The following is a 26246-nucleotide window of genomic DNA, read 5'->3' on the forward strand; positions in this document are numbered from 1 at the left end:
CAACATCCTAAATGGTGTTTATTAAAATTTTACCTAACAAAATAAGTAATACGATACCGTTTTTGAGCTATTTAAATGTCAAAAGCAAAACTGCATCATTTTACAAGTTTTAACGTGACATGTGATAGTCTACAACAGCGCTCTATTAACATTTTTATACTAAAAATGGTCTCAGGTACTAATATGAGGCACGTTTATAAATTTTGGGAACTAAATAGAGGCAATTGAAATCTCAGGGACTAAATTGAGACTCGCGTGTAAGTTCAGGGACCAAATTGAGTATTATCTCTTAAATAAGCACTATTAATTATATTAAAAAATAATTTTGTAATAATAATATAATTTACATATTAATTTTTTCGAATAAATTCATTTCAAAATGTAAAAATTAGACTCAATTACGCTAAAATTTTAAAGGTAATATAAAATTTAACAACAAAATTAACATTCATTAAGAAAATAAATTTATTTATATCTATTTTCTAATTATAAATAATAACAAGACTTATGAAAAAATATTAATGTCATCATTCTTATTAATTAAATCATAATATTAAGTAATTGATATTTTTATAGGCAGAAATAATAGAATAGATTATGTAAAAATTAGCAATGACATAATTCGATTTAGCATGGACCATATAAATCGAAATTTATAGATTTGATTTAGTAGGGGATGACATAATTCGAATTCTTTGAATTCAATTTACTTTCAAATTACAATGTCAAGTAATTCGAATCCTATAGATTCGATTTACTACTTATTACCTTAATTCGAATTCATTAAATTCAATTTATATAGAAATGTAAATGGAGACAATTAGGTAATATTTTTGGGTTTGGGGAATTCAGGTAATTTTGGGGCAACTTTGGTTTATCAACGTTGTAACACCTTAACTTCTAGCACGTCATGATCGTACTAAGAATAAGGCGTTACGACTCTATTTTCCTTTTATTAGCTATTTAATATTGAGTCTCTACACATTAACTGATCGATAGTTTTTAAGAAAAACGAAATTGCTTTTAGTTTGGTATATACTTCAAACTCAACTATGTCAGATAAACATATACTCACATAATTAAGATTAATACATAATAATTATTCATACAAGACTTAAATACAAACCTACCCCTCTCTAAAAATACAACACTCTACAACATCAAGGGCGAGGGAAATAAACCCAAAAGCAACTAGCCAAACAAGCCTTCTATGTCTGTAGCTCTTGAACTAGCCATCCTGTCTGTACCTCTAAAAAGATTTTTTAAAAAACTTTGGGGTGAGAACAAAGCCACACGTTCTCAGTAGGGAACGTGAACGTCGCAATATATAGAGTAAATACAAATAGCTAATTCATATGATAAAAACAATTTCACTTAAAACAATTTTAAATTCCTTTCTTTAAATCTCGTTACTTAAGTAAAATCCCAGTCACATTAACAATTCCTTATCCATAAACAACTTTCCTAAATACATTATTAAGACCACAACTCAAATAAAATATCCATCAAGCACACACAAGCAAATCTCCAAAACAACAGCACAGTCACAAATAATTAAAAATAAAGCAAACACAATCAAATGTAAATGCGCAAACAAAATGATGCATGCATGTTCCTAGCGCAGGCTATGAGCTCATGCGTCGGTTGTCTACCCCAACCCGACGTTACTCGGAGTGAACCCCGAATATGGTTTCTTTACTGTGTCAGTTAGACACCTTAGCATCACGGTTACCCGTGTCAATTAGGCCTCATCATAATAACATTTTAATGTCTATCAGTTAGGCGAACATTCCCGCATTAGCAATCTCAGGCTATCAATTAGGCGGGCAATTTCGCATTAGCAGTTTGGCACAAGGCCCGTTTAACATACAATTCTCATTTATTTATTTCATTCATTACTTCCCTTTTCTTTTCCTCCCCTTTTCTTTTCCTCTGAGTATCCTTTCCTTTATGCCTCCACATCGCCTTACAACTAAACACACCTCCGCATCACCAAGTAGCTAAAAGTACCTCCACATCACCATGAAACTAGGCGTACCTCCGCATCACCATTTAACTTTAAACGTTTACTAGGGATAACTTACACACCTTTGATTAACTAAATTCATACATTTTACTAAATTTGTACATATCCTTTGGTTCTAAGCCAAGTTTTACCACGTTTAGATTAGAATTGAATAAGATAGCCAACTTAATAAAATTTGTTGCTGCACTAAAGAGAATTCAGAAAAAAATACAGCAAGCAGCCCTGTTTTTGATAAATCTATAATAAATTCAATTCTAATCCATTACTTTCTTTTGACTAACCAAAGTTGCCCAAGAACTCTTAATTCAATATATCACAATTTCATATCATAGGTGCAATGTAACCATATTATCACAGCATCCATTCTTCAGCATCTCATCTATAACAACATATCTCAAATTCTGATTCATCAAATGAATTTCCAGCAACCATAGCAACATTCCATACACAAAATCATCATCAACAAGTACTAGCAACAAGTATAACTTCAAAATACACAACATCGTCAATAATTACTACATTAAATCATTAAACCAATCACCAACTATAACCATGATTCAACTCAATTCCAACAATTATTCACACAAAGCAACCATAAACCATTTGCAGTTACTCATTTAATTTTACTGGCATTCATAACTTAAAAACATTTATTTTTAAAACAAATCCCCTACCTCGATGTTGCAATAGTAGGATTTAACGCAGGAATTCCCTTTATCCCCAATTCGTGGCAGCAGCAGCTATTTTAGTAATATTCTTGTAGCAGAAACATTCAATAGCTCTAGACAGGGACAGCAACGCCGAACAATGACAATAATGACTCAAAACGAAAGGTAATAGCAACGTCTCCAATTCAGTCATCCAACAGGGAGGACACAATCCGGTTCATCACCAATGACGGCAGCAATTGTAAACTCCAGTAACGTTGATAGCAGCAGCAGCAGCGGAGGACTCCATGGCCACCTTCTTCCTCTCCTTGCTCGGACTCCTTTCTGCAGTGAACCCAACAGCAGTAGCCATGTGCTCAAGTGACAGTAGCAGTAACACTCGGCAGCAAGGGTACAACGCCGGACACCGCCAGCGGCGGCGAGCTCAACCGAGGGCGATGGCGGCGAGAGCAGCGGCGGCAGAACGGCGACGGAAACCACCCCGCGATGCCTTCTCTCCCTGCATGTGTTCTATCTCTTTCTCTCTCTCTTTGAAGCTCGACGGCGGCTGGTCATCGGTGGAGCGCAACGGCTCCTCTTCTCCCTGGCGGCGTCTCTGGCTCGCGACGTGCTCTCTCTCTCTCTCGACGGTGGCAGCAGTGACGATGTCTCCCTCTTCTTGTGTGGTGGCTCGGCGTCTTGACGGCGGTGGTGGTGCGCGACGGTGATTGGTGACGGCGCGGCACACTCCCTCTCTTGGATCTCTTCTCGTGCTCTCTTCTCACTCTCTGAATCTCTCGTTTCTCAGCTCTATCCTTCTTTGCTGTGTGTGTCATTGTTATTGAGTGTGAGTGCTTTGGGTGAGGGTTGGGTGGGTTAGTGAGTGGAGAATGACAGGTGGTGAGGGAGTGAATGTGTAACATGGAGGGATGCATAGGTGGAGAGGAGGAGAGTTACGTGTTGGGGGGGGGGGGTTCAGTCAGATTAGGGTTTAGAATTGGGAATTTAGGGTTTTGTGTTTAAAATTGAGAATTTTAGATACTTTAGTAATTTTAATAAAATTAAAGGTAATAGAGTAATAATTTGAAATCAAATTTAATCAAATAATAATATTTATAAAAATACTATTTAATTATCACTTACAATTTATTTTTTAAATAAAGATTCTAATTTATTAATTAGAGATAATCAATTAATTTTCTTTAAAATTATAAAATAATGTTCAAAATCTAATTATTCAAATTAACGCATATAAAATTCTCATTGTTTTTAAATCATTAAAGCTTTAAATCTATAATAAGAAAGCTCAATTAATACAAAAATTTCTAAAAATATGCTCTCAAATAAACAAAATAAATTATAAATAATTTATTATTAATTTTTCAAAATCTGGGGTCTTACAAACGTAAATTAACCTAATATGTGATATTAGTTATTGTTATATATATAAAAAATATGACTTATTTATGCATTGTTTAGATTAGAAGAATTTGTAAGAAAATAAAATGCTGGAAAAGAAAATTGATGGAAAAATCAATTTTTCATTGTTTGAATTAACAAAGAAATTGAATGAAAAACATAAAAGTATATTTGGAGTTCATGTAAATTTTTTCTCTTCAAAATTGTAAAGAAAACTGATGCAGAAGTACAAATATGGATAAAAATACAGAGTTAGTATTTGAATTATAATTTATATATAATATATAAAAACATTAATATATTTTTACTCTATTATAATTTTTTCTCTTCTCAATTTTCTTTCCATCCAAGTAAAAGAAAATTCTTTTCATTCATTTTTTCTTCATCTAAACAACACAAAAAATAGAACTGATTCTTTCCATTTTCTTTCCTCTCATTTTCTTTCTTTCTATTTTCTTTTCTCTTATTTTCCATCTTATATCCAAATAATAGCTTAATGTTTATCTATTTATCTTCTATTAATATTGTTATAACAAGGATACATGTGACTTTATAAAAACGATATAACCTAAACTTTGATTATCTGAGAATTTATTGAGTAGCTAGAATAGCTCCACGTCACGAACCAATGAATCTAGCAATAGGGATGATCACAAAAATAGCCAAAACGGGTATTTGCAAAGATTATTCGCGTTTTAATTTGGGGATAGATGGGAACTCGTGAAATCCTCACAACCTGCCACGCGAAAATGGATGGGGACTAGGGGTGGCAAACGGGCGAAACCCGTCGGGCTGGCTCATATAACCTGCCAAAAAAGACAGGTTGGGTTGGAAATTTGAGACCGTTAAACTTAAAAAGCCCGTCTACCCCACACCGCTTAATTCATGAGCTTTGGCGGGACGGGGGCAGGGTTGGGCAGGCTTTCCCGCTGGGCCAAGCTTTTATTTTGTCAGAGCCATTTTTTTACAAATTTCTATGATGTTATTGATCTATAAGAGGATGAAGATGATAATTGAAGATGTTCTAAGCTATATTTTGGATTATGTTTTTATGTTTGATTGATTATAAATTTGAAGATGTTTAATTATATATTTTGGATAATATTTATTTTATTTTGGACAATGTTGATTTTATTATTTTGTTTCAAAAAATTTAGTTTATAATTATGTTTATTACATATTTATAATTATAAAGACTTTAATGTGTGTGAATTTAAAAATTATAATTTTTTTATGTTTTTAGAAATTATAAATTTATTGAAAAGGTTATGAAATTATATATTATTTAATATTTAATGGTTTATAAAAAAAAGGAGAGTCCGCTAACCTGCCAGCCTTTTATTAGGCGGGGCGGGGGAAAAATTTAGGATTGCCTTACTAGGCGGGGTGGGGTGGGCCAACTCACCAGATGGGGGGCTTTTGACGAGAAAAAGCGGGCTTTTTTGTTTGCCTCCCCTAATGGGACACGGACATAAGTACCCGCCCCATGGAACCTATTAAATATACGCAAATATAAAATTATTAATTTATCCTAATTTATATATACATAAATCCATTTCTTGAATTTATTAACTCTAATTTCTGCCTCCAATTCGAATTCTTTCTTTTTCTTCTAGACTCATTCTCAGCCTCGATCATCTCTCTCTAACTCACTTTCTCTACCTCCCAAGTCCGTCACTACGTCGCTCAGTATCATCCCAAAAATGTTATGTTATGTTATTATGTTGGAATATATTTTATATTTTCTCTTTTTTTGAAATGTTATTTTTTATAACAAATATGTTATAAATTGTGTTGAATTATATTGATTCGATTATTTTATGATTATTGTTATATTATGTCTTTTTGTGTTAATTTTTTTCAAAAATTTTCAAAGAATATTTGTAGATATCCGAGGAGATCTGCGTTCCCTAAGAGGTAATTAAATAGGAACTTGCAATGACGGAGAAGGATTGGGAGAATTTTTTTTTTTAAAATAGGAGTGAAGGATGGGAAGGGAGCTTCTCACGTTCCCTGAGTACTCATTACCATATCTAACTAGCAAGGGAGATCCAATCTAAGCCGATTTAAGAGGGGACGCGTGGACTTCATCTATATTGAGCCTTTAAGGTAATGAACCTAAATCGGATTTAGGACCCTAACAATAGATTTTAGTTGATCTTACTTGCGTTGAAGTTTTACTAGGTCCAAATATATCTTGCATTAATATTTTGAGTCATTATTATAACAAATACTTTACTATTTAATATTATAACACTTAGTATATGTAAAAGTTTGATATATTTACAAGACATTTTTTAATTCAAATTAAAAAATTAATTATCTCTTTTTTAGTTTTAAATATTATTTTTTAATGTAACAAAAAGTAAAAATAACAATAATCACTCACATAATTAAAATAGATAATCTTAATATATACATGACACTATATATATCAAGGATTATTATATATGATATATAATTTTTTTTCTTTTCTGTAATGACTATTTATATAATTTACTGAACAATTTTTTCATCTTAATATTTAATAAATTTAACATACAAAATAAGTAACTTAAGTAATCATCTAGGACAATAAATATAATAGTGCAAATACTTATTTATTTATTAATAGTAAAAAAATATATAAATAGTATAAATTGATATTTTTTTAGTATAAAAGTAATAATAAAAGTTCTTAATTAAGTTAATTACATAATTAAAAAATTATGAAAAATTTTTTAAATAATAATAAAAAAATAAGATCACTATTTTCACATATTACAAAGTTTATGAAAAATTTTTGGATAATAAATCAATCCTCAATAGATTATACATTAATCTGTCAAAAAAAATAAATAATCAATATATTGGATATCATTATTTATGTATTAATATATATATATATATATATATATATATATATATTATCGATTATTAAGTTTATAATTAATTTTTAATCTAATTTTTGGTGATTAAAATTTAAATAATTAAAATTATTAAATGCTTAATATTTTGTATTTAACCAATTTATTTTTTTATTGAAATTAAAAAAGGATGAGTTGTTAATCAATTTTAAATTTAAATTTAAATTTGAGTAAGAAAAAATATTTTAAATTTTATCTCACTAACCAGAATTAATTTTAAGATAAGAAATTACTTTGTACATCATATATATTGTAGGATAGTATGGTCATTCACTCATTTGCTATTTTTTTAATAGTAAATATTGTCAAATAAATTGGTGTAAGAAATTAGAAGAAAATGTATTTACAAGTTTAGGAAATATTAATTTATTTTTTAATAGAATAAATTATATATTAAATAACAAAAGTTGTTATTGATTTTTCTTCACACTAACTAATACTCAATGATGGTATTTCAGTACACCATGTTACAAAGAAATATTAATCGATCTAATAACTTTTGTAATAACATAAGTTTATAAATTAAAAAATTTAAAAATCATTTCATAAAATGTGAAGCTTTAACAAGTGACAATATTGATCATATTGTTTTGACTTAAAGAATGAATACGATAATAACAAATAAAATTGTCCCAGGTAAATTTAAATGAAGACAAAAGTCCATAAGTATTGCTATTAATGAAAAATTAATCTATTTTAAAGACAAATGTAATTTTTTTTCTACGAATTTCTTAACTCGGCAAGTCGGGAACTAATCCACCACATATTGATGCTCTATTTATTAAGAGTCTGTCGCTAACTAATGGATTGTTATACACATAAGACGGTATTCAAACTCCAAATACTTACTTAAATAGACAATTAAAATAACCATTCAATTAATTTAAATTGATTAAAATAAAGATTAATTATTTTTAATATTTTTAAATTATAAAATATTTATAATAATTATTATTATATATATTTTTTATTTAAATTTAAAAAAAATTATATAATTTTATGTATTAAGGACACGGGACATACACAGTTTTATCCAAAATCAAGTCCTAATTACACTAACAATACCTATCAGTACTAAATTAAATTGTGTAAATACTCAAACAAATACAAATAGAAAATACCAATAAAAAATTGAATATATTTTTATTTTTCTTAAATATATTTAAATAAAAAATATTATAAAAAAATAATTTTATTTTTATATTATAAAATATATTAAAAAATAATATTAAAAATAAAAACATAACAAAATTTTTACACCATTTTCTTTTAATATTAAAAAAATTTATTAAATCCCATCAACTTTTTAACATTATTCAACTTTTTATTCCTAATTTTTTTTCTGACCAAACAATAAAAAATAATTATTTTTCTTTAATTACTTTTCCTCTCTTTTTCTTTGCTTCTATTTTCCTCCTCAAATCAACATAGTAAGATGGAAAGCACTCTTCGACTCGACGCATTCCATTTTACCATACTCCTCTAGTCCTCTTGAATTTTGATTGCAAGAAAAGAATGTTGTCATTGTTCTCATCCTCACCAATCAAATTAAGGTTTGCTTTTCAATTCCCAAATTCTGTTCCCCACTCTGCTCTCCGTCTTTTCTTCCATTCAACTTCATCCCTACACTCTCCCTCTCAGTCCCAATCACTTGATGAAGCTGTTGATTCCTTCACTCGCATGCTCTCTATGCGTCGCCCTCCGTCCATCATCCAATTCACCAAGATTTTGGGGTCTCTTGCCAAGACCAACCATTTCCCCACAGCCATTTCCCTTTTTCAGCAATTGCAAGCCAGGGGAATCGCTCCCAACTTATTTACTTTGAGCATCCTAATTAATTGTTGTTGCGGCATGGGTCGTATGGCGCTTGCTTTCTCTATATTGGCCAAGATTTTCAGGATGGGTTTTCAGCCTGATGCCGTAACGTTGACAACAATCCTGAAAGGCCTCTGTCTCTGTGGTAATGTTGAAAAAGCACTGCACTTTCATGCCACAATGCTGGCTCATGGATTTCACTTTAATCAAGTCACTTATGGGACCTTGATCAATGGGCTTTGTAAGACCGGACACACATCAGCTGCTATTCAAATATTGAGAAAGATCCCACGGTATGGCATTGCTCCTGATGTCTTCATGTACAGCGCAATTATTGATAGCCTCTGCAAGGATACACTTGTAAGTCAGGCTTTTCATTTATTCTCTGAAATGCTTGCTAAGGGAATTTCTCCCAATGTTATCACATACAGTTCTCTCATTTTTGGATTGTGTCTTGTGGGTCAATATAAGGAAGCCGTTCTTTTGCTAAATGATATGATTCTCATAAACATTACTCCAAATGTTCATACCTATAGCATTTTGATCGATGGGCTATGCAAGGAAGGAAAGATCAAAGATGCTAAGAATGTGTTGGCTGTGATGACAAAACATGGTGTGAAACCAAATGTGGTTACTTATAACAGCTTAATGGACGGATATTGTTTGGTTAATCAGGTAAATAAGGCAAAATATGTATTCAACACAATGGCCGAGAGTAGAGCGTTTCCTAATGTTCGGAGTTATAATATCATGATTAATGGCTTTTGTAAGAGTAAAATGATCGATGACGCCTTGAATCTCTTCGAAGAGATGCATCGCAAGAACTTGGTTCCTGACACTATAACTTACAGTACTCTAGTTGATGGCTTGGGAAAATCAAGGAGAATCCTTTGTGCCTTGGAGCTTCTTGAAAAGATGCATGATCGAGGTCAACCCGCTAATATAGTCACTTACAATTCCTTGTTGGATGGGATGTTCAATATCAAACAGCATGACAAGGCACTTATGTTATTCAAGGAAATGAAAGAGAGTGGCATTGATCCAGATATATATACATATAGCATACTTATAGATGGCCTGTGCAAAAGTGGAAGACTTAAAAATGCAAAAGAGATATTTCAAAATCTTTCCATTAAAGGCTGTTCTCCAAATGTGAGGACTTACAATATTATGATCCATGGGCTCTGCAAAGAGGGATTGTTAGAAGAAGCATTGGCCCTGCTGTCCGAAATGGAAGACAATGGTTGCTTACCAGATGCTGTGACTTTTGAAACCCTTATTCGTGCTTTGTTTGAAAAAGATGAGAATGACATGGCGGAGAAACTTCTTCGGGAAATGGTTGCTAGAGGCTTATTGAATTGATAAAAGAAGGTAAGATACATCAACTCGAATTGAAATTACATCTCATTGTTGCTGAATATGTATCATAGTTTTGTAAATTCTGTGTCTATTGGGTTAGAGGACTTTGGCAATGCCATAACATTAATTAATTTTGCACTTTCGATTTTTGCAATTGCTATCATCCTTTTGAATTCCACTATATTGATTCTTTAGTTGATATTCCTAGTTATAGCTTACAGATTTAGTGTTTAAGATCTCTTTATAGCGATAGTGTTCTTTACTGTTCTTCTATGAGATCATGTATTTATCATGCTACAAACTAAGCAAAAATAAAAAGATTGAAAATTTTGTTTTGTTGTTTGTTGTTTGTTCTCTGCTATTCTGTTGTGCAACCTATTTTTCCGTATCTTTGTAGGTACGATATATATATATATATATCAACCATGAGCATTTATTGTTTATTTGATTGAATCCTCTGGGTATTGTTGTAAAAGGAAATTTAAATAGGTACTAAGGATTTATTCTTAGGCTATATAGTTTTCACTTCCATCTTAAAAATAAACCCACCTTCTAAAATGCATGTCTCCTCTTTTCATCAACCTAAGCAACATCGAGTCAAGGTTAATATGGTTCAGTTATTTCAAGATTTTTGGTCATTTTCTTAATTAATGCTACTCAGTTGTATTGCTTGGAAATTGCTTCTGCTGAAAATATTACATTATGAAATACTTTTTCAGAGAATGTTTTTTCTGTTAATTCTTAGATAAATTACTTCATTATTTCTTGTGTAGACATTATTGCATTGTCTCTGAGTCTCTTTTTATTAGCATTTTAAAAAAAGTTACTGGCTTGGAGTTTTGTTATGTGGTGTTTGTGATGGGGGTGTTAAAAGTGAAACAATACAGAATTCTTTGAGTTTTTGCTAATTTTGCCTCCAAATAATAATTTTCCCTGCACATATCCTTCCAATTCCTAATTTTCGATCATCATCATTCAATCATAATTTTTCTCTCCAAATGAATTTTTTTATTACCATCATTCAACAATAGCGAACACTTTCAGGACTCCAATAATAGTACGATAGCTCCAGCATCGTTGTACTTGTTTTGTTCTTATCAAATTTAACACTCATGCTTTACTTTAAAATTTTTTGTTTGGTAAAGTTTTATTTCAGAAGTCAATTACATTATTTTTTGTCAATGTGACTTCTTCAGCCATCATAACCTATACGTATAATATACATGTTATGTAATTTTTTTGTCATTATAGTACAAATTCTATGTTATTATTTTTATCGTATTTGTTACGTATATAAGGGCATTTAAGTAAATTCCTCTTCATCGGAATTTCACATGTTTCCGTTGAGCGGGTATCTCAATCCCAAAAGTAGAGTGTCAAAATATATATTCAACACAATGACCCAAAGTAGAGTGTCACTTGATGTTCAAAGTTACAATATCATGATTAATGGCTTGTGCAAAAGTAAAATGGTAGATGACACCTTGAATCTCTTTGAAAAAATGCGTCGCAAGGACTTGGTTCCAGACACGATAACTATTAGTATTCTTATTGATGGCTTGTGCAAATTAGGGAGAATATCTTGTGCTTCAAAGCTTCTTGTTGAAATGCATGATAAAGGTCAACCTGCTGATATAATCACATACAATTCCTTTCTTGATGCTTTATGCAAAAACCATCATGTTGACAAAGCACTTGTTTTATTCAACACAATTAAAGATCAGGGCATTCGCCCAAATATATGTATATACAACATACTTATAGATGGCTTGTGCAAAAGTGGAAGATTTAAAAATGTAAAAGATTTTTCAAGATCTTTCTGTTAAAGGCTATTGTCCAAATGTGTGGACATACACTATTATGATCAATGGGCTTTGCAAAGAGGGCCTGCTTCATGAAGCATTGGCTTGCTTGTCAAAAATGGAAGATAATGGTCGCTTACCAAATGCTGTGACTTATGAAATAATCATTTGTGCTTTGTTTAAAAAAGGTGAAAATGATAACGCGGAGAAACTTCTTCGTGAAATGATATCTAGAGGCCTATTGCAAGGAGAAAAGTAGGTGAGATTCTCTTTCTTTTTAACTTGTCTTTTGTTACCTTCTTCCTAATCATCTATCTGTTCCATATTATTGATGCTTCTGATTCTTTCTCTACAAGATGGTGATTCTTTGTTCTGTTTAGCCACACTTAGATATTTTCTGTCATTGCTTATTTGATGTCTTTTTGTGTCAAGGTGGTTGTCACATGTGTCTTGTGGGGGGTATCTTGTTATTTCCTTCTTTTATTATATTTGTGCTTTGATGTTAAGTTATTCCTAACTAAGTTTGTTTTGATTTCATTATTTCAAAGGGAATCACTTGTTAAGTTTCTCTACACTCTTGTTATTGTCTTCCATTCTTTTCATTTTCCCATGCAGCAATATACTTGTTAGTTTACAGAGGTTTTCTACTTAGTTTTTGCTTCTTCTTGTTGTTAGTAGATTAACCTTCTGAGACTTACCTAAACAAGTGAAAATGTAGATGTTCTTTCAAGAGTTTGTAGTAACTAGTAAGCATGCAATGCTTTTTTATGTGTTCAACCTTTATCGTATTTGCTTTAGCTCTACTATGCAGATAGTGAAGATAGAGAATCATTATGGACATGCATATGTGATACCAATGGATTCTCTAAAGCGGCAGTAGGTGTTCATAGCTCTAGTTGCTTTAATCTTGCAACTGCACCTGGGTATCTTCCTTATTCCGTTTTGCTTCCAACTTGGAAGCTTTTCAATGCTGCTACTGCTAAACCAATTATTATTGTGCTTCTGATAATATGCCTGCAATTGCAGTTGCAGACCACAATTTAAAACCCTTTACTTTACTTTCGTTTTGTAGATTTAAGCCATGATTTGAAACCCTTGTAATATTTTTTCAATTATATATCTCGACGGCCTTATTGGTGATCTGCTCCTTTGTGAAAAAAAAAAAATTAATCCCAACTTATTGCATCGAGAATGCAATTATAGACTTATAGTTAAAGAATTATATATCTTGGTGACGCTTAAAAATTATATATAAAAATTACATTTGATATTGTCAATTATCAATTATATGAAATAAAATAAAAAAAATCATGGTCCGAACTAATCTACAATTCTACATAAAAGGGAGAAAAGGAAAAAAAAGTGAATTGATTTAAAAATAAATTATTATATAAATTCTTCTTTAGTAAAAGTCTGTTTTTACTAAATGGGGTCAGTTATATAGATCAAAGACGTCATTTCGTTGTGTAGCCATGCATTGAGATGTGACATTGTTTTACATTGGTTGTTGTATACTAAACAATCCTCCTCATATTTTCGGGTTTGGGATATTTTCGGGTTTGGGATGTAAACAGAGGCCGAATTAAATTATCATATAAATTAGACATAATTAAATAATTTTATTTTCAAAAAAATAATTAAAATGTCTAAAGAATTGCTCGTCAGCCTAACAATATTTGTGTTCTACTTCCTGTTCTTATGTTTAGAATAAAGTACACACAAATCTCATTCTAATAGAATCATGGACCTAGTAAGAACATTAAGAATATGGTGAAAACTCATGTGCAGTCGATTTCATGTGAAACTGATAGCTGAGAGCCGTTAGATGAAAATTTTGTCAAATCAATCAAATCATCTAACAGCTCTGAGTTATCAACTTCACGTGAAGTCGACTGTATCTGAGTTTCCACCTAAGAATATTTCCTTTTTGGTTTCCTAAGCGTGAAACACAATGACTAATCTTTTTGCTACAAATCATCCTATTAAGAACAAATGACTAGTTACAAGACGCTTTTCATGACTAAGGTAGGATTCAAACTTCTAACTTCTTAATCAAGGGACCGAATGATAAAATACCAAACTATACTCAAGTAGTTATATCACCAATAATATAATCACACATAGGAATGTAATGTCCGAATAATTCATATCACATTTATATCACTTATAATAAGCGAGACTTCTCCCATATCTGGCACCCACTCAGTTAAAAGTTAGAACATTGTTTAGCTCGTGTTTTGTTGCCTCTACGCGTTTGTTTGCTTTTATAAATATGTAACACGAAATTCTACTGAAATTTTTGCTCATGATTGTTCAATATTAATATAGGCTTTTAATTCTAAATTATTTGGGGGTATTCACTAGGATCAATTTCACATCATCCTGAGTTTTCTGCTATTTAATTAATAAAATCTTAAGCTATGGTCTAAATAGAATAAACTGTTCTTTAATGGTTCTGCTAAAAATATTTTTCTTTCATGTATGTTGGCCCGCAAAATACAAGTGTTACAATGGCTAAACATTCGGTACTAATTAAACATTTTCGTGAACCACCAGCTTTATTTTTCTCAATTCCATTTCTTCAGTTGTTATACAATGCTCTCTCGATGAAACTGCACCTCCTGCAATTTTAAAGAACTAAAACTTTAGCCTAGACTTACCAGTTAATAAAAGCATGAACAATCAAAATCGATTCAATGCTAGAGAGGAAATTCTTTATTGTACATTCACCTTTTCAAACATCAAATTCTTAATTCTGAGTTTATCTTAAGATGAATTCTTGGTACCTATAAATTGGTACTTAATTTTTGCCCATCTTACCTTTTATATCAAATTTTAAATTTTAAAAAATTATTTATTTTTATATTTTTTAAATTAAATATTAATTTTTTATTTTTTTTAACAATTTAAGCTCCACCTTTTAAATACCATAGCAATCACCTTAATATGCAACACTCTTGAGTGAATTTCAGTAAAGGATGATAAATCTTTTCCTTGATTTGATAACCCCCCCCCAAAACACCCCCAAAACATAAAACCAAAAAAGAGTAGGAATATATATGTATGTCTATATTTCTTGTAATGAGCTGGCATTATAAGACCATTCTCAATCCAGGCTGTCATCTCTAGTTCTTTATGAGAAAAAATATCCTATTCAACCACAAGGTTGTGATAATGAAAGAATTGAAAATGATAACAGGGCAAAGAAGCTAAAATAATGACAACTCAATTTTGAGTAAAGAGAATGCCGTGGCTAAATGGATGGCTAATTATACTAATGCTAGTGAAAATAGGAAGTTACAAACAAATCATAAAACAAGAATTGAATTTTGTAAATAAAAGTAGTGAATTCCTACTTTGATAATTCGAAAAATGCTCTATCTTTTCCTTTCACATCATAATACACCGAAGAACTTACATAACAATTAGTCTAGCTAAGAAATTTACATAATAACAATTCATTAATAACCATGATTGAGATTATGTCATTCTCAATATACTAGTTGACCTTGAAGAAGTTAAATGACAAGAGATTGCAAAATTATAAAACACTAGAAGAAATGCAAGGTTAGCTAGATGAAGCCTATGTTGCAATTATACGTAATAGAAAAATAACAAAACTAGCAATTGAGCAAGCACCACAGTAATTAAATAGGATTCTGTTGTGGGCAACACTAAACTAGAGTTACTAGCAAATAAAAGTGAGGAGCTGGACGTAAGTATAAACTTCTGTCTTAAAATGGTATGTTTTATTGTCAGGGGAAAATGGTGAAAACAACAGAATTATTTTAGCTTAAAGTTCTAATATATTTTGCAGATAAAATTATCACCCAAGAAATTATGTTATATTTTTAAATAGTATAATTTAAAGAAAGGAGTATACTTTTAACTTTGTTTCTAAAACAAATGTTATGCCATTTGTCACTCGAAATTTAAATTACAAAAAATAGAAGTAAATGGGGAATGAAAATTATAAAACGGTTTCCTATGGAATAGAATTGATGATTATTTGCAGAAGAATATAAATTCCAATCCAACATGAACAATATCAAATTCAGTATCTGCCTACTACACTTACATACATGCAAATATGTACCAAATTTAGAGCCCGTTTGGGAAGTAGCAAAAGCTACTTTTTTTTTTTTTTTTTTTGATTATGAAAAGTTAAAATCTGCGTGTTTGGCAGCATTTTAGAAAAAAATTTTAACTTCTCGAAAAGTTAATTTACAGCTTTTTGAAGAAGTAGAAATATATAACTTATCTACTTCTCGATAAGTCATTCTACCACTTTATTAAAAAAATTAATTTCAAAACAAAAAAAATTTACTTTCCTTCTTGACTCTGGAAAAAATACTGACCACCACAAATTATGTTTAACGGTGGAGAGGGAAAATTTGGAAAGTAAAAATCGTAGGGGTAAATGTAGAATTACAAAAAAAGAAAACAGAGGGTTCAATTTGAAATTACTAAAATCCGTGGCCTAAATAAGATAGTAAAAGCAGAAACAATTAAACAAATAACCTCGAACAAGCTTGATTGTACCCTCACTCTGTTGGTGGTTGCCAGAATGTTGTCATTCCTCTCATTCTCACGAATCATGTTAAGGTATGCTCTTCAAATCCCAAATCCCTCTCCTTATTGTGTTCCCTATTCCGCTCTCCGTCTTTGCTTCCCTTCAACTTCATCCCTACACTCTCACTCTCAGCCCCAATCACTTGATGAAGCTGTTGATTCCTTCACTCGCATGCTCTCTATGCGTCGCCCTCCATCCATCATCCAATTCACCAAGATTTTGGGATCTCTTGCCAAGACCAACCATTTCTCCACAGCCATTTCCCTTTTTCAGCAATTGCAAGCCAGGGGAATCGCTCCCGACTTATTTACTTTGAGCATCGTGATTAATTGTTGTTGCGGCATGGGTCGTATGACGCTTGCTTTCTCTGTATTGGCTAAGATTTTCAGAATGGATTATCAACCTAATACGGTAACATTGAATACACTCATGAAAGGTCTCTGTCTCTGTGGTAGTGTTGAAAAAGCAGTGCGCTTTCATGACAGAGTGCTGGCTCATGGATTTCACTTTAATCAAGTCACTTATGGGACTTTGATCAATGGCCTCTGTAAGACCGGCCACACATCAGCTGCTATTCAAATGTTGAGAAAGATCCCACGGTATGGCATTGCTCCTAATGTCTTCATGTACAGCGCAATTATTGATAGCCTCTGCAAGGATACACTTGTAAGTCAGGCTTTTCATTTATTCTCTGAAATGCTTGCTAAGGGAATTTCTCCAGATGTTATCACATACAGTTGTCTCATTTTTGGATTGTGTCTTGAGGGTCAATATAAGGAAGCCGTTGATTTGTTAAGTGATATGGTGCTTAGAAACATTACTCCTAATGTTTATACCTATAATACTTTGATTGATGGGCTATGCAAGGAAGGAAAGATCAAAGATGCTAAGAGTGTATTGGCTGTAATGTCAAAACATGGTGTGAAACCAGATGTGGTTACTTATACCAGCTTAATGGATTGATATTGTTTGGTTAATCAGGTAAATAAGGCAAAATATTTATTCAACACAATGGCCGAGAATAAAGTGTTTCCTAATGTTCGGAGTTACAATATCATGATTAATGGCTTTTGCAAAAGTAAAATGATCGATGATGCCTTGAATCTCTTCGAAGAGATGGGTCGCAAGAACTTGGTTCCTAACACGGTAACTTACAATACTCTAGTTGATGGCTTAGGAAAATCAAGGAGAATCCTTTGTGCTTTGGAGCTTCTTGAAAAGATGCATGATCGAGGTCAACCTGCTGATATAGTCACTTACAGTTCTTTGCTGGATGCTTTGTTCAATATCAAACAACATGACAAGGCACTTATGTTATTCAATCAAATGAAAGAGTGTGGCATTGAACCAGATATGTATACATACAACATACTTATAGATGGCCTGTGCAAAAGTGGAAGACTTAAAAATGCAAAAGAGATTTTTCAAGATCTTTCCATTAAAGGCTATCGTCCAAATGTGCGGACATACACCATTGTGATCAATGGGCTTTGCAAAGAGGGTCTGCTTCTCGAAGCATTGGCACTCATGGCAAAAATGGAAGACAATGGTTGCTTACCCAATGCTGTGACTTATGAAACAATCATTCGTGCTCTATTTGAAAATGGTGAAAATGATAAAGCGGAGAAACTTCTTCGTGAGATGATATCTAGAGGCCTATTGCAAGGATAAAAGTAGATGAGATTCTTCTTGTTAGACATCACAAAATGTTGCTTGTATCTCTTTCTTTTTAACTTGTGTTTTGTTACCATCTTCTCGATCAACTTTCCATTCGATACTAATGCTTTTAGATCTTCACATGATTGTGATTCTTTATTCTGCTTTACCCACACCTAAGTGTTTTCTTTGCCGTAGCTTATTTTATGGCATTTTCGGTGACTAGATGGCTGTTATATGTGGCTTGAAGGATCTATCATTATTTCCTTTTTTGTTTTTGTAATTATATATGTGCATTGGTGTTAATTTATTCCTAAGCTGAAACAGTTGTGATTTTCATCATTCAAAGGGAATCCTTGTTAGTTGTGAAGCTTCCCTGCACTCTTATTGTCTTTCGATCTTTTCATTTCCCCCATATTTAAAGTAAACTCCCCCATATTTATTCTCTTTTGGGAAATGATTGCTAGAGGCTTATTGAATGGTTTATAGAAGGTAAGATACATCAACTCAAATTAATAATTTTTCTATTATTGTTGAAATTATTACAAAGCTTTAAATTTTGTGGCAATTGGATTGGAGGATTTGGGAATTATCATGAACTCAATAGCAGCGGTTTTGGTTATCTCATTATTATGAATGAATTTTGAACTTTTGTTATTGGATGACTTTTGAGTCTCTGTTTGTTGCCATGGCTATAATGCATCCTGTTTTGGTAGATATTCTTTGTTGTAACTGATTTGTTAGTGCTTAACATTTCTTGATAGTAACCTAGAGCTCATGATTGGTGTTCTGAGCAACTGTGCTTTATTTGACTGAATTTCCTAGGAAAAGATATGTAGTGCCAAGAGCCTAAGATTAATGGCATAGGTATATGATTTTCGCTGCTATCTTCAAAACAAATTCATCTGCTAAATGCATGACCCCACTTTTTTGTTAACCGTTTTTGACGTTTTGATCTTTTTTACAATCTGAGCTGAAGAAATCTGTATATTAAAGTATGTTATCACACAATGTGAATTTGGGTAATATGGTTTAAATATGAAGTATCTTAAAACCTTTGGTCATTTTCATAGTTAGTGTTACTCAGTTGTGATTCTTAGAAACTTAACCAACCGAAAATACGTACATATGAAATAGCTCTTCACAGAGATTTTCTGTTAATGCGTAGTTGAACTGTTTCATTACTTGTTGAAATCCTATATAGGGATTATTGTATTGACATTGTTTAAACATGTTGAAAAAGCTTTTATTATTAAAACATGGTTTGGAGTTTTGTTGTTTGTTAAAGATCTGGTGATTCTAACTCCAAGTACAATTGTTTTTACACCTATTCCTTTGGTTTTTCTAAATCTTCTTTGCATTGTGATGGCTGAGGTTAGAATAAAGAATTAAAAGTGAAACAATGTTGTACAATTTGAGGTTGCATTTTTTTAGAATATCTTTGAATGTTAGTACAATTTCTTTTGGGATCAAAAGTTGAACTGTGATATAGCCTCGTTGCTGATTAACTTATTTTATCAAACTGATTTTGAACCTGTATTGGTGGTTGAGTATTTTGGATTCTTGACATGGTTTTCATCTTTGTTCCACGAGTAATACCGATCTACCTTATTGATTCCTAGGTACACTGAAGCATGTTAAGTTGCAGCTTGGGGCAGACAAAAATTGAACTTCTCCAGTATGAATTTTCTTTATACTTGAATTTCAATTTATCTCCTTCTTAATAAATTGAGACACTCAAATTAATATTTTCTTAGCTTATTTGGTTTCTAGTTGAACCCATACTCATTGGATTTTAAGCTTCAAAATCAGTTTTAGATGGAAGTGACTAATAGTTGCTTTCACAAAAAATCACTCTTCAGACAGCATTAATAAACATAAATTAATTCAATCTCAAACAAGATAGAATATGTTTGATGTTGCTATACACATTGAGGAATTAATCTTAGCATTATTAAATTAGGTTGTTCATATACTATTATTTTGTGGTGCATAAATCAATTTTTAGACTTGCTTTGATTAAAATTTCCTTTTTCACAAATAAGTACAGGAAATATTCATTTGATCTTGTGAAGGGTATAATCATGGTTTATTTTAATGCTGGTGTCGAAACCATTGCAGAAGCAAATCAGCGGTTCTCAAGTGCCACAAACCAGAGACAATGTAAGCATGAGAAGGCTCAATCATGGAATATGTATCAATAACTAAGGTAAGACCAATACATTGTTGATGTTGAAAAGTTATGAACAGCAATGTATGGGAAACCATATCAAAAGGATAAAATGTAGTCAATTTAATCTGATAAATGCATAATTGCATAAGAAATTTAATGTTTGATTATTATTTTTTTCTTACTTTTACTCTTAAACAAAACTCTGTTAAGAAAAATTGCTGAAAACAATGTCATTTCTATAATTCTATGGAAGGTTACATTACAAGATATATATAAGGGCTGATTCAAATAGCTTTTCACTTTAGACATTGTTTTTGGACTCAAGCTTTAACCAGAATGCATCAAAATTGCACACACAGACTATCATTGTTCTTTCAAGAACCTCTCAATTGAACTATTCTACTAAGTACTATCATTGACATGTTTTGGGAGGAACAGCTCTTTGCAACTGAATGCTACAAGAGGTAGCATTTCAGGGCCAAATCCAAGTTGTCGAGGGGGATTCTTATTTGTACAAATGGCACGTCAAACTTAGAACGAGCACGAAGGAATTAACATACTTCTTTATCTTTTGAGTTGTTTTGCCGGATCGATTGCTCAAGACCTTTGGTCTCTATCCGGACTTGATGAAAAAAATGGGATCACTTCTTATGAACTTGTTGAAAATGATTCTGATCTAGTTCATAGCCTATTAGAAGTAGAAGGCGCTCTAGTGGGATCCTCACAGACAAAAAAAAGGTTGCAGTTAGTTTGATAATGATCGAGTAACATTGTTTTTTCGGTCTGAACTAAGGAATTCCTTAATATGATTTAAAAAAGATCTTGTTTTATGTTGATAAAAGATTTCTCTATGAAAAATATGAATCAGAGTTTGCAAAAGGGGAAGAAGTCTTCGACCCGCAACAGATGGAGGAGGATTTATTCAATCACATAGTTTGGGCTCATGGAATATGGCACTTTCTTCTTTTCATGCTCTGCTATTTCATTGTCTAAGGAGGCTTTAGCAATTTTGGTGACGAAAATGAATAGAATGCCTAAGAAGAATATATAATTGTTATTATTAAATCTCCAAAAAGAAGGAGAACGGATTTTCTAAATTTTTTCGTTTTTACACTTGATAACATCGTGTTATCTTGAGTTTTTTTTTCTTTATATATATATATATATATATCTTGTTGAGGATGCAAATTATCTTTTGACTCCAATGTATAACTCAGTTAAAATTATTCAATATCATTTTGAGCATTACTATTGAATTTAGAATAAGAAAACAAAATTTGATAGATTTTTTTTAACGTCTCTTATTTCTTAAAAAATATTACTATTTGTTATGTTAATTAAAGTAATTAAAATAAATAAATACAAAGGTCGAATAATTGTGCAAGGAAGAAATTGTTGAAATAAATAAATAAGAGATATATGATATAAACTCTTGTCTAATTCTTGTATTCTTGTCGAATGATGAATTATTAATTGTCAATTATTTATTTTCTTACCATTTTCTATTGGCAATTTCAGAAAAGAGTTAAAAAAAAGAAAGAAAGAAGAAACTTGTTAGGGGTTCACAATTTTCTTTTATATTTCATGATAATGGAACAATTCTTAATAATCAACGTGTATTTTTTTGTTTTGTTTTGTTAATTATAAAATAATTTAAATGCTTAATTAATTAATAACAGCCATATTCTATATGGTGTTAGGAGTGCTTGGTAACGAATTGTTAGTCGACATACATAGAATACTCAAGAGAAGAAGAATTGAGTATTAACCATTTCAACAATTTTTTTTATTTTGCAATACTTTAAAAACTTTTAATAATATAGAATTAAATTGAATTCTATCAATAATTGAATTTCAGCTAAAATTAAATTGAATTTTAATATTTATAATAAATTAACAAAATTATAAAATTGAATTGAATTCCAATATTTAGAATATTTATGTGAAAATTGGAACTGTGAAAGGTTGAGAGACAGAAAGCGAGAAGAAAGAGAAGCAAAAAAAGTGGTAAAATGATTCAGATTTCTTGTTGAAAGAGAATAAAAAATTACAAAGGTAAAATTCGGTATAGCTGCACTATATATACAACAGCATGTGGACTAACCAACTGTAGTTAAGTTAAAACCAACTAACTAACTAAGGTAAGTTAACAGTTAGTAATCTCTAATTAACTAGCTTTACTATAATTAGCATATGGTATAGTAACGATCTATATCAACTAACATCCCCCTCAAACTAGGAGGGTAAACATCTAACAATCCTAGTTTGCGATAACATGAATAGAAAGGTCCTGGAGCAAGTGTTTTGTTGAGCAAATCTGTTGTTTGGTTAGCAGATGTGACAGGGAAGCTTCAAGATCCCCTCATTGGCCATGTCTCGCACAATGTGGCAGTCAGCCTCTATGTGCTTCGTCCTCTCATGCAGAACTGGATTAGCAGCCATGTGAAATGCGGATTGGCTATTGCTATAGAGGGTGAATGGCTGCGCATGATCAATGCCAAGAGTTCTTAATAACTGAAGAAGCCACAGACCTTCACACGTCGCATTTGCCAATGCTCGGTATTCCGCCTCTGAAGATGATCGAGACACAGTTTGCTGCTTGCTGCTCTTCCAAGAGATTAAGGTGGTCCCTAGGAAGAAACAGTAGCCAGAAACAGATCTCCTTGTGTCTAGACAAGTTGCCCAGTCAGCGCTCGCAAACCCAGTGAGGCTGAAATCAGTGCTGAGAGGGAAGAAGAGACTTGCAATAGGGGGCTTCTTGAGGTAGCGAAGTATCCGCAGAGCAGCTTTATAGTATTTAGTCATTGGGGACTCTAGGTACTAGTTGAGTTTACCCACGGCAAATGCAATATCTGGCCTTGTTGTTAGTCAAATACTGTAGTTTATCAATGAGGCGATGATAGAGCTTTGAATCATTTATAGGGTCTCCAGAGGCCTTTGATAGATGAGTGGAATAATTTATCGGTGTGTATACGGGTTTGGCTTCAATCAACCCAAATTCCTCTATCAAATCTGTAGTGTATTTCTTTTACAACAAAGCAAGCCCCTTAGTGTTGTATGCAACTTCCATGCCAAGAAAATATTTGAGTTTTCCCAGGTCCTTGATGCTGAAGTGGGTATCCAGTAGCTGTTTGATCCGGGTAATTTCTTGAATGTCGTCGCCTGCCAAAACCAAGTCATCAACATAGGCTATAATGGCTATGAAATTAGATGGAGTTTGCCGAGTGAAGAGTGAATAGTCTGACTTGGATTGTACGTATCTAGCTTCAGATAAGACTGAGACAAGCTTAGTATTCCACTGGCGACTAGCTTGTTTTAGTCCATAAAGTGACTTGTTAAGCTTGCAAACTGATCCAGCAGGGGCTTCAAGACCATCAAGGACCTTCATGTATACCTCTTCCGGCAAATCCCCATGAAGAAACGCCGTATTGACATCTAATTGGTGTAGATACCACAGCTTGGGGACTGCGATAGAAAGTAAAACACATAGTGTTGCCATGCAAACCACCGGACTGAAGGTGTCAAAATAATCGAATCCCTCTTTTTTATTAAAACCTTTAGCCACCAGCCTGGCCTTATGCCTTTCAACAGTCCCATCAGCGTTGAATTTCACCTTAAAAACCCATTTAGATCCAATTGCATTCTTCCCAGGAGGCAGTTTGGTAAGCACCCATGTCTTGTTATTTTCAAGAGCAAGAAGTTCAGCATTTATTGCATTCTTCCAACAAAGATGTTGAATTGCTTCATTCTATGATTTTGGTTCTGAAATGGTGGACACAGCTAAAGAAAAAGCTCTGTAATTCGGTGAAAGTTACTGGTAAGTGATATATTTGGAAAGAGGGTACCTGGTGATTGAATGTGTCCTGATGATGGTAACAATGCACATTGATAGTCATCCAAATAGACTGGTGGTTTTCTAATTCTGTTCGGTCTTTGGACAGCAGTGGGGTGAATAATTTGTGGAGGTGATGAGTGATGTGAATGTAGTGGTGGTAATGGTGTATGCTGGGATGAATGCGATTCCTGGTTTTCAATTGGTGGATGAAGGGGTGTCAATATATGATTTTTTGACTCGACAGATTGTGATTGTTGTCCTGGGCTAGTGCGAAATTGTGTGTGCTAAAAAATTTAATTCGAATGGTTTTTATGCTCGTCATATATGGGAGAAAACAAGTTTGTGTTATCTATATGCTGACTATGTGCATGCACATGACCTTGAGGTGTAGAATCTGAATTCTTTTCAAAAGAAAACACTTTCTCGTAGAATTGAACATTTCTAGATAGAAACAGTTCTCTTGAATTAATGTCATACAAGATAAAACCTTTAGTGTGTAACTTATAGCCTAAGAACACACACTTCCTTGCCCGTTTGTCTAACTTCTTTCTATGTGCGGTGAGGGTGGTAGCATAAGCCAAGCAACAAAAAACTTTCAAACTCGGTAAATCTGGTTTTTCAAAAAAAATAGTTCATAAGGTGCTATGTCCTTTAAAGCGATGCTTGGTAACCTATTTACGAGAAAGGCGGCATGGCTAACAGCATAAGTCCAAAAGGATTTCGGAATTGAAGAGTGAAATAAAAGTGCTCTAGCCATGCCCAATAGGTGTTGGTGCTTTCTCTCTACCACACCATTTGTTGTGGTGTTTTGACACAGGATGTTTGATGAATGATGCATTTTTCTTTAAAAAATGAAATCAAATTAAATTGGGTCCATTATTGGACCTGAAACACTTGACAATTTTTCCAAACTGTTTCTCAATGTGTGTTACAAAATTCTTTACTAGGATTGGTACTTCAGACTTAATTTGAAAAAATGAACCCAGGTGAACCTGGTTTTGTCATCAACGATTGTTAAAAAATATCGATGTCCATTAATTGAAGGGATGGCTAAGGGCCCCCATATGTCTAGATGTACCAAATCAAAAGCTTTAGAAGATTGTGTAATGTTTCTTGTAAAAGATAATTTCTTTTGTTTGCCAAAATGGCAAGGATCACAAGGTTCAACATAACCTGTGCATTCTATGAAGGAAAAATCAATCTTTATTACAATAGATCTACTTTCAAGGACATGCCCCAATCTTAAATGCCATAATTTGGCATTATTTTCTATGCTATATTTTCAAAACATGTGAGTGTGGTGTGTAGAATGTTGTGCAGCTTTTGTTGTGCGTGGTGATTGAAGAGAGATTTGTGGTGCAGTTTTAGAAATCTCTGATGTGTAGGGTATTGATGCAGATATGGTGGTAGTTTGTGAGCATAATGGGCTGACTCTCAATGTGTAAAGTCCATTTGATTCCTTAGCACACTCAATCATCTTCGAAGTATTCCTGTCCTGTATCTCACAGCACATGTCAGTCATAAAAAAGTGGTAATTTAATTGTTTTGTAGCCTTAGATACTGACAGTAGATTAAAGGTAAAAGACGGTATATACAACACTTCAGTGAGATACGGGTTATTTGAACAAACCACTATTCCAACTATTTTTGTCAAGGTTTGGCTTCCATCAAGCAATTTCACAAGAATGGGATCAATGTAGTGATAGCTAAAAAAATTTGAGGAAAAAGGACACATGGTCAGTTACACCACTATCTATTATCCATGAATTTGAAAAAAAAAATATTTTATGAATAAGATGTGTGAAATATATGAACTCATGTGCAGAATATAAATTGGTATACCTGTGTGGTTCTGTATAGGCTGGTTTTGCTGAGCAATGTTATTTTGGTTATTCCCTTGTTGAAGTAATGCAATTAATGTTTCTCTTTGTTCTTGAGATATCATGAGATGAGAATTCTCATCGTCTTCCTTTTGAGTCAAATCCAATTGACTGCCACTGACTTTTCCAATTTCATTGCCAAGTGCTGTGATTGT

The 26246-nt window shown here is 32.4% G+C and overlaps 3 protein-coding genes and 1 long non-coding RNA gene across 6 annotated transcripts; 2 read left to right on the forward strand and 2 right to left on the reverse strand.

Moving 5' to 3' along the window:
• Window positions 1-1055: 1055 nt before the first annotated feature.
• LOC112750969 (uncharacterized) lies at window positions 1056-3659 on the reverse strand. Its single transcript, XR_003176126.2, has 2 exons — window positions 2701-3659; window positions 1056-1249 (listed from the first exon to the last, which is right to left on the reverse strand). It is a non-coding gene; the product is annotated as an uncharacterized lncRNA (long non-coding RNA).
• A 4761-nt stretch (window positions 3660-8420) lies between these two features.
• LOC112750968 (uncharacterized) lies at window positions 8421-13116 on the forward strand. Of its 2 annotated transcripts, XR_003176125.2 has the most exons (3): window positions 8421-10184; window positions 12163-12233; window positions 12773-13116. XR_003176125.2 is itself a non-coding variant. In XM_025799908.3 (2 exons), exon 1 carries the CDS (start codon window positions 8514-8516, stop codon window positions 10173-10175), a length of 1662 nt encoding a protein of 553 aa, XP_025655693.1. In that variant the 5' UTR covers window positions 8421-8513; the 3' UTR covers window positions 10176-10184; window positions 12163-13116. The 2 variants fall into 2 exon arrangements, 1 of the variants encoding a protein (XP_025655693.1); XM_025799908.3 differs by having other exon boundaries at window positions 12163-13116.
• Window positions 13117-16113: 2997 nt separating this feature from the next.
• LOC114925419 (uncharacterized) lies at window positions 16114-21217 on the forward strand. 2 transcript variants are annotated; one of them, XM_072217018.1, is made up of 3 exons: window positions 16114-19881; window positions 20325-20412; window positions 20815-21217. In XM_072217018.1, exon 1 carries the CDS (start codon window positions 16542-16544, stop codon window positions 17508-17510), a length of 969 nt encoding a protein of 322 aa, XP_072073119.1. In that variant the 5' UTR covers window positions 16114-16541; the 3' UTR covers window positions 17511-19881; window positions 20325-20412; window positions 20815-21217. The 2 variants fall into 2 exon arrangements, with proteins under 2 accessions (XP_072073119.1, XP_072073120.1); XM_072217019.1 differs by having other exon boundaries at window positions 20328-20412.
• A 1487-nt stretch (window positions 21218-22704) lies between these two features.
• LOC140179375 (secreted RxLR effector protein 161-like) lies at window positions 22705-23181 on the reverse strand. Its single transcript, XM_072218235.1, has one exon. It carries the CDS (start codon window positions 23179-23181, stop codon window positions 22705-22707), a length of 477 nt encoding a protein of 158 aa, XP_072074336.1.
• Window positions 23182-26246: the final 3065 nt, after the last annotated feature.

The sequence above is a fragment of the Arachis hypogaea genome, chromosome 15 (assembly GCF_003086295.3).
Source record: "Arachis hypogaea cultivar Tifrunner chromosome 15, arahy.Tifrunner.gnm2.J5K5, whole genome shotgun sequence".
NCBI classification, from domain to species: domain Eukaryota; kingdom Viridiplantae; phylum Streptophyta; class Magnoliopsida; order Fabales; family Fabaceae; genus Arachis; species Arachis hypogaea.

Excerpts from the sequence above, each read along its gene's own strand:
- LOC112750968 (XM_025799908.3), top strand. The coding sequence starts at position 8,514 with ATGTTGTCATTGTTCTCATCCTCACCAATCAAATTAAGGTTTGCTTTT.
- LOC114925419 (XM_072217018.1), top strand. The coding sequence starts at position 16,542 with ATGTTGTCATTCCTCTCATTCTCACGAATCATGTTAAGGTATGCTCTT.
- LOC140179375 (XM_072218235.1), bottom strand. The coding sequence starts at position 23,181 with ATGACTAAATACTATAAAGCTGCTCTGCGGATACTTCGCTACCTCAAG.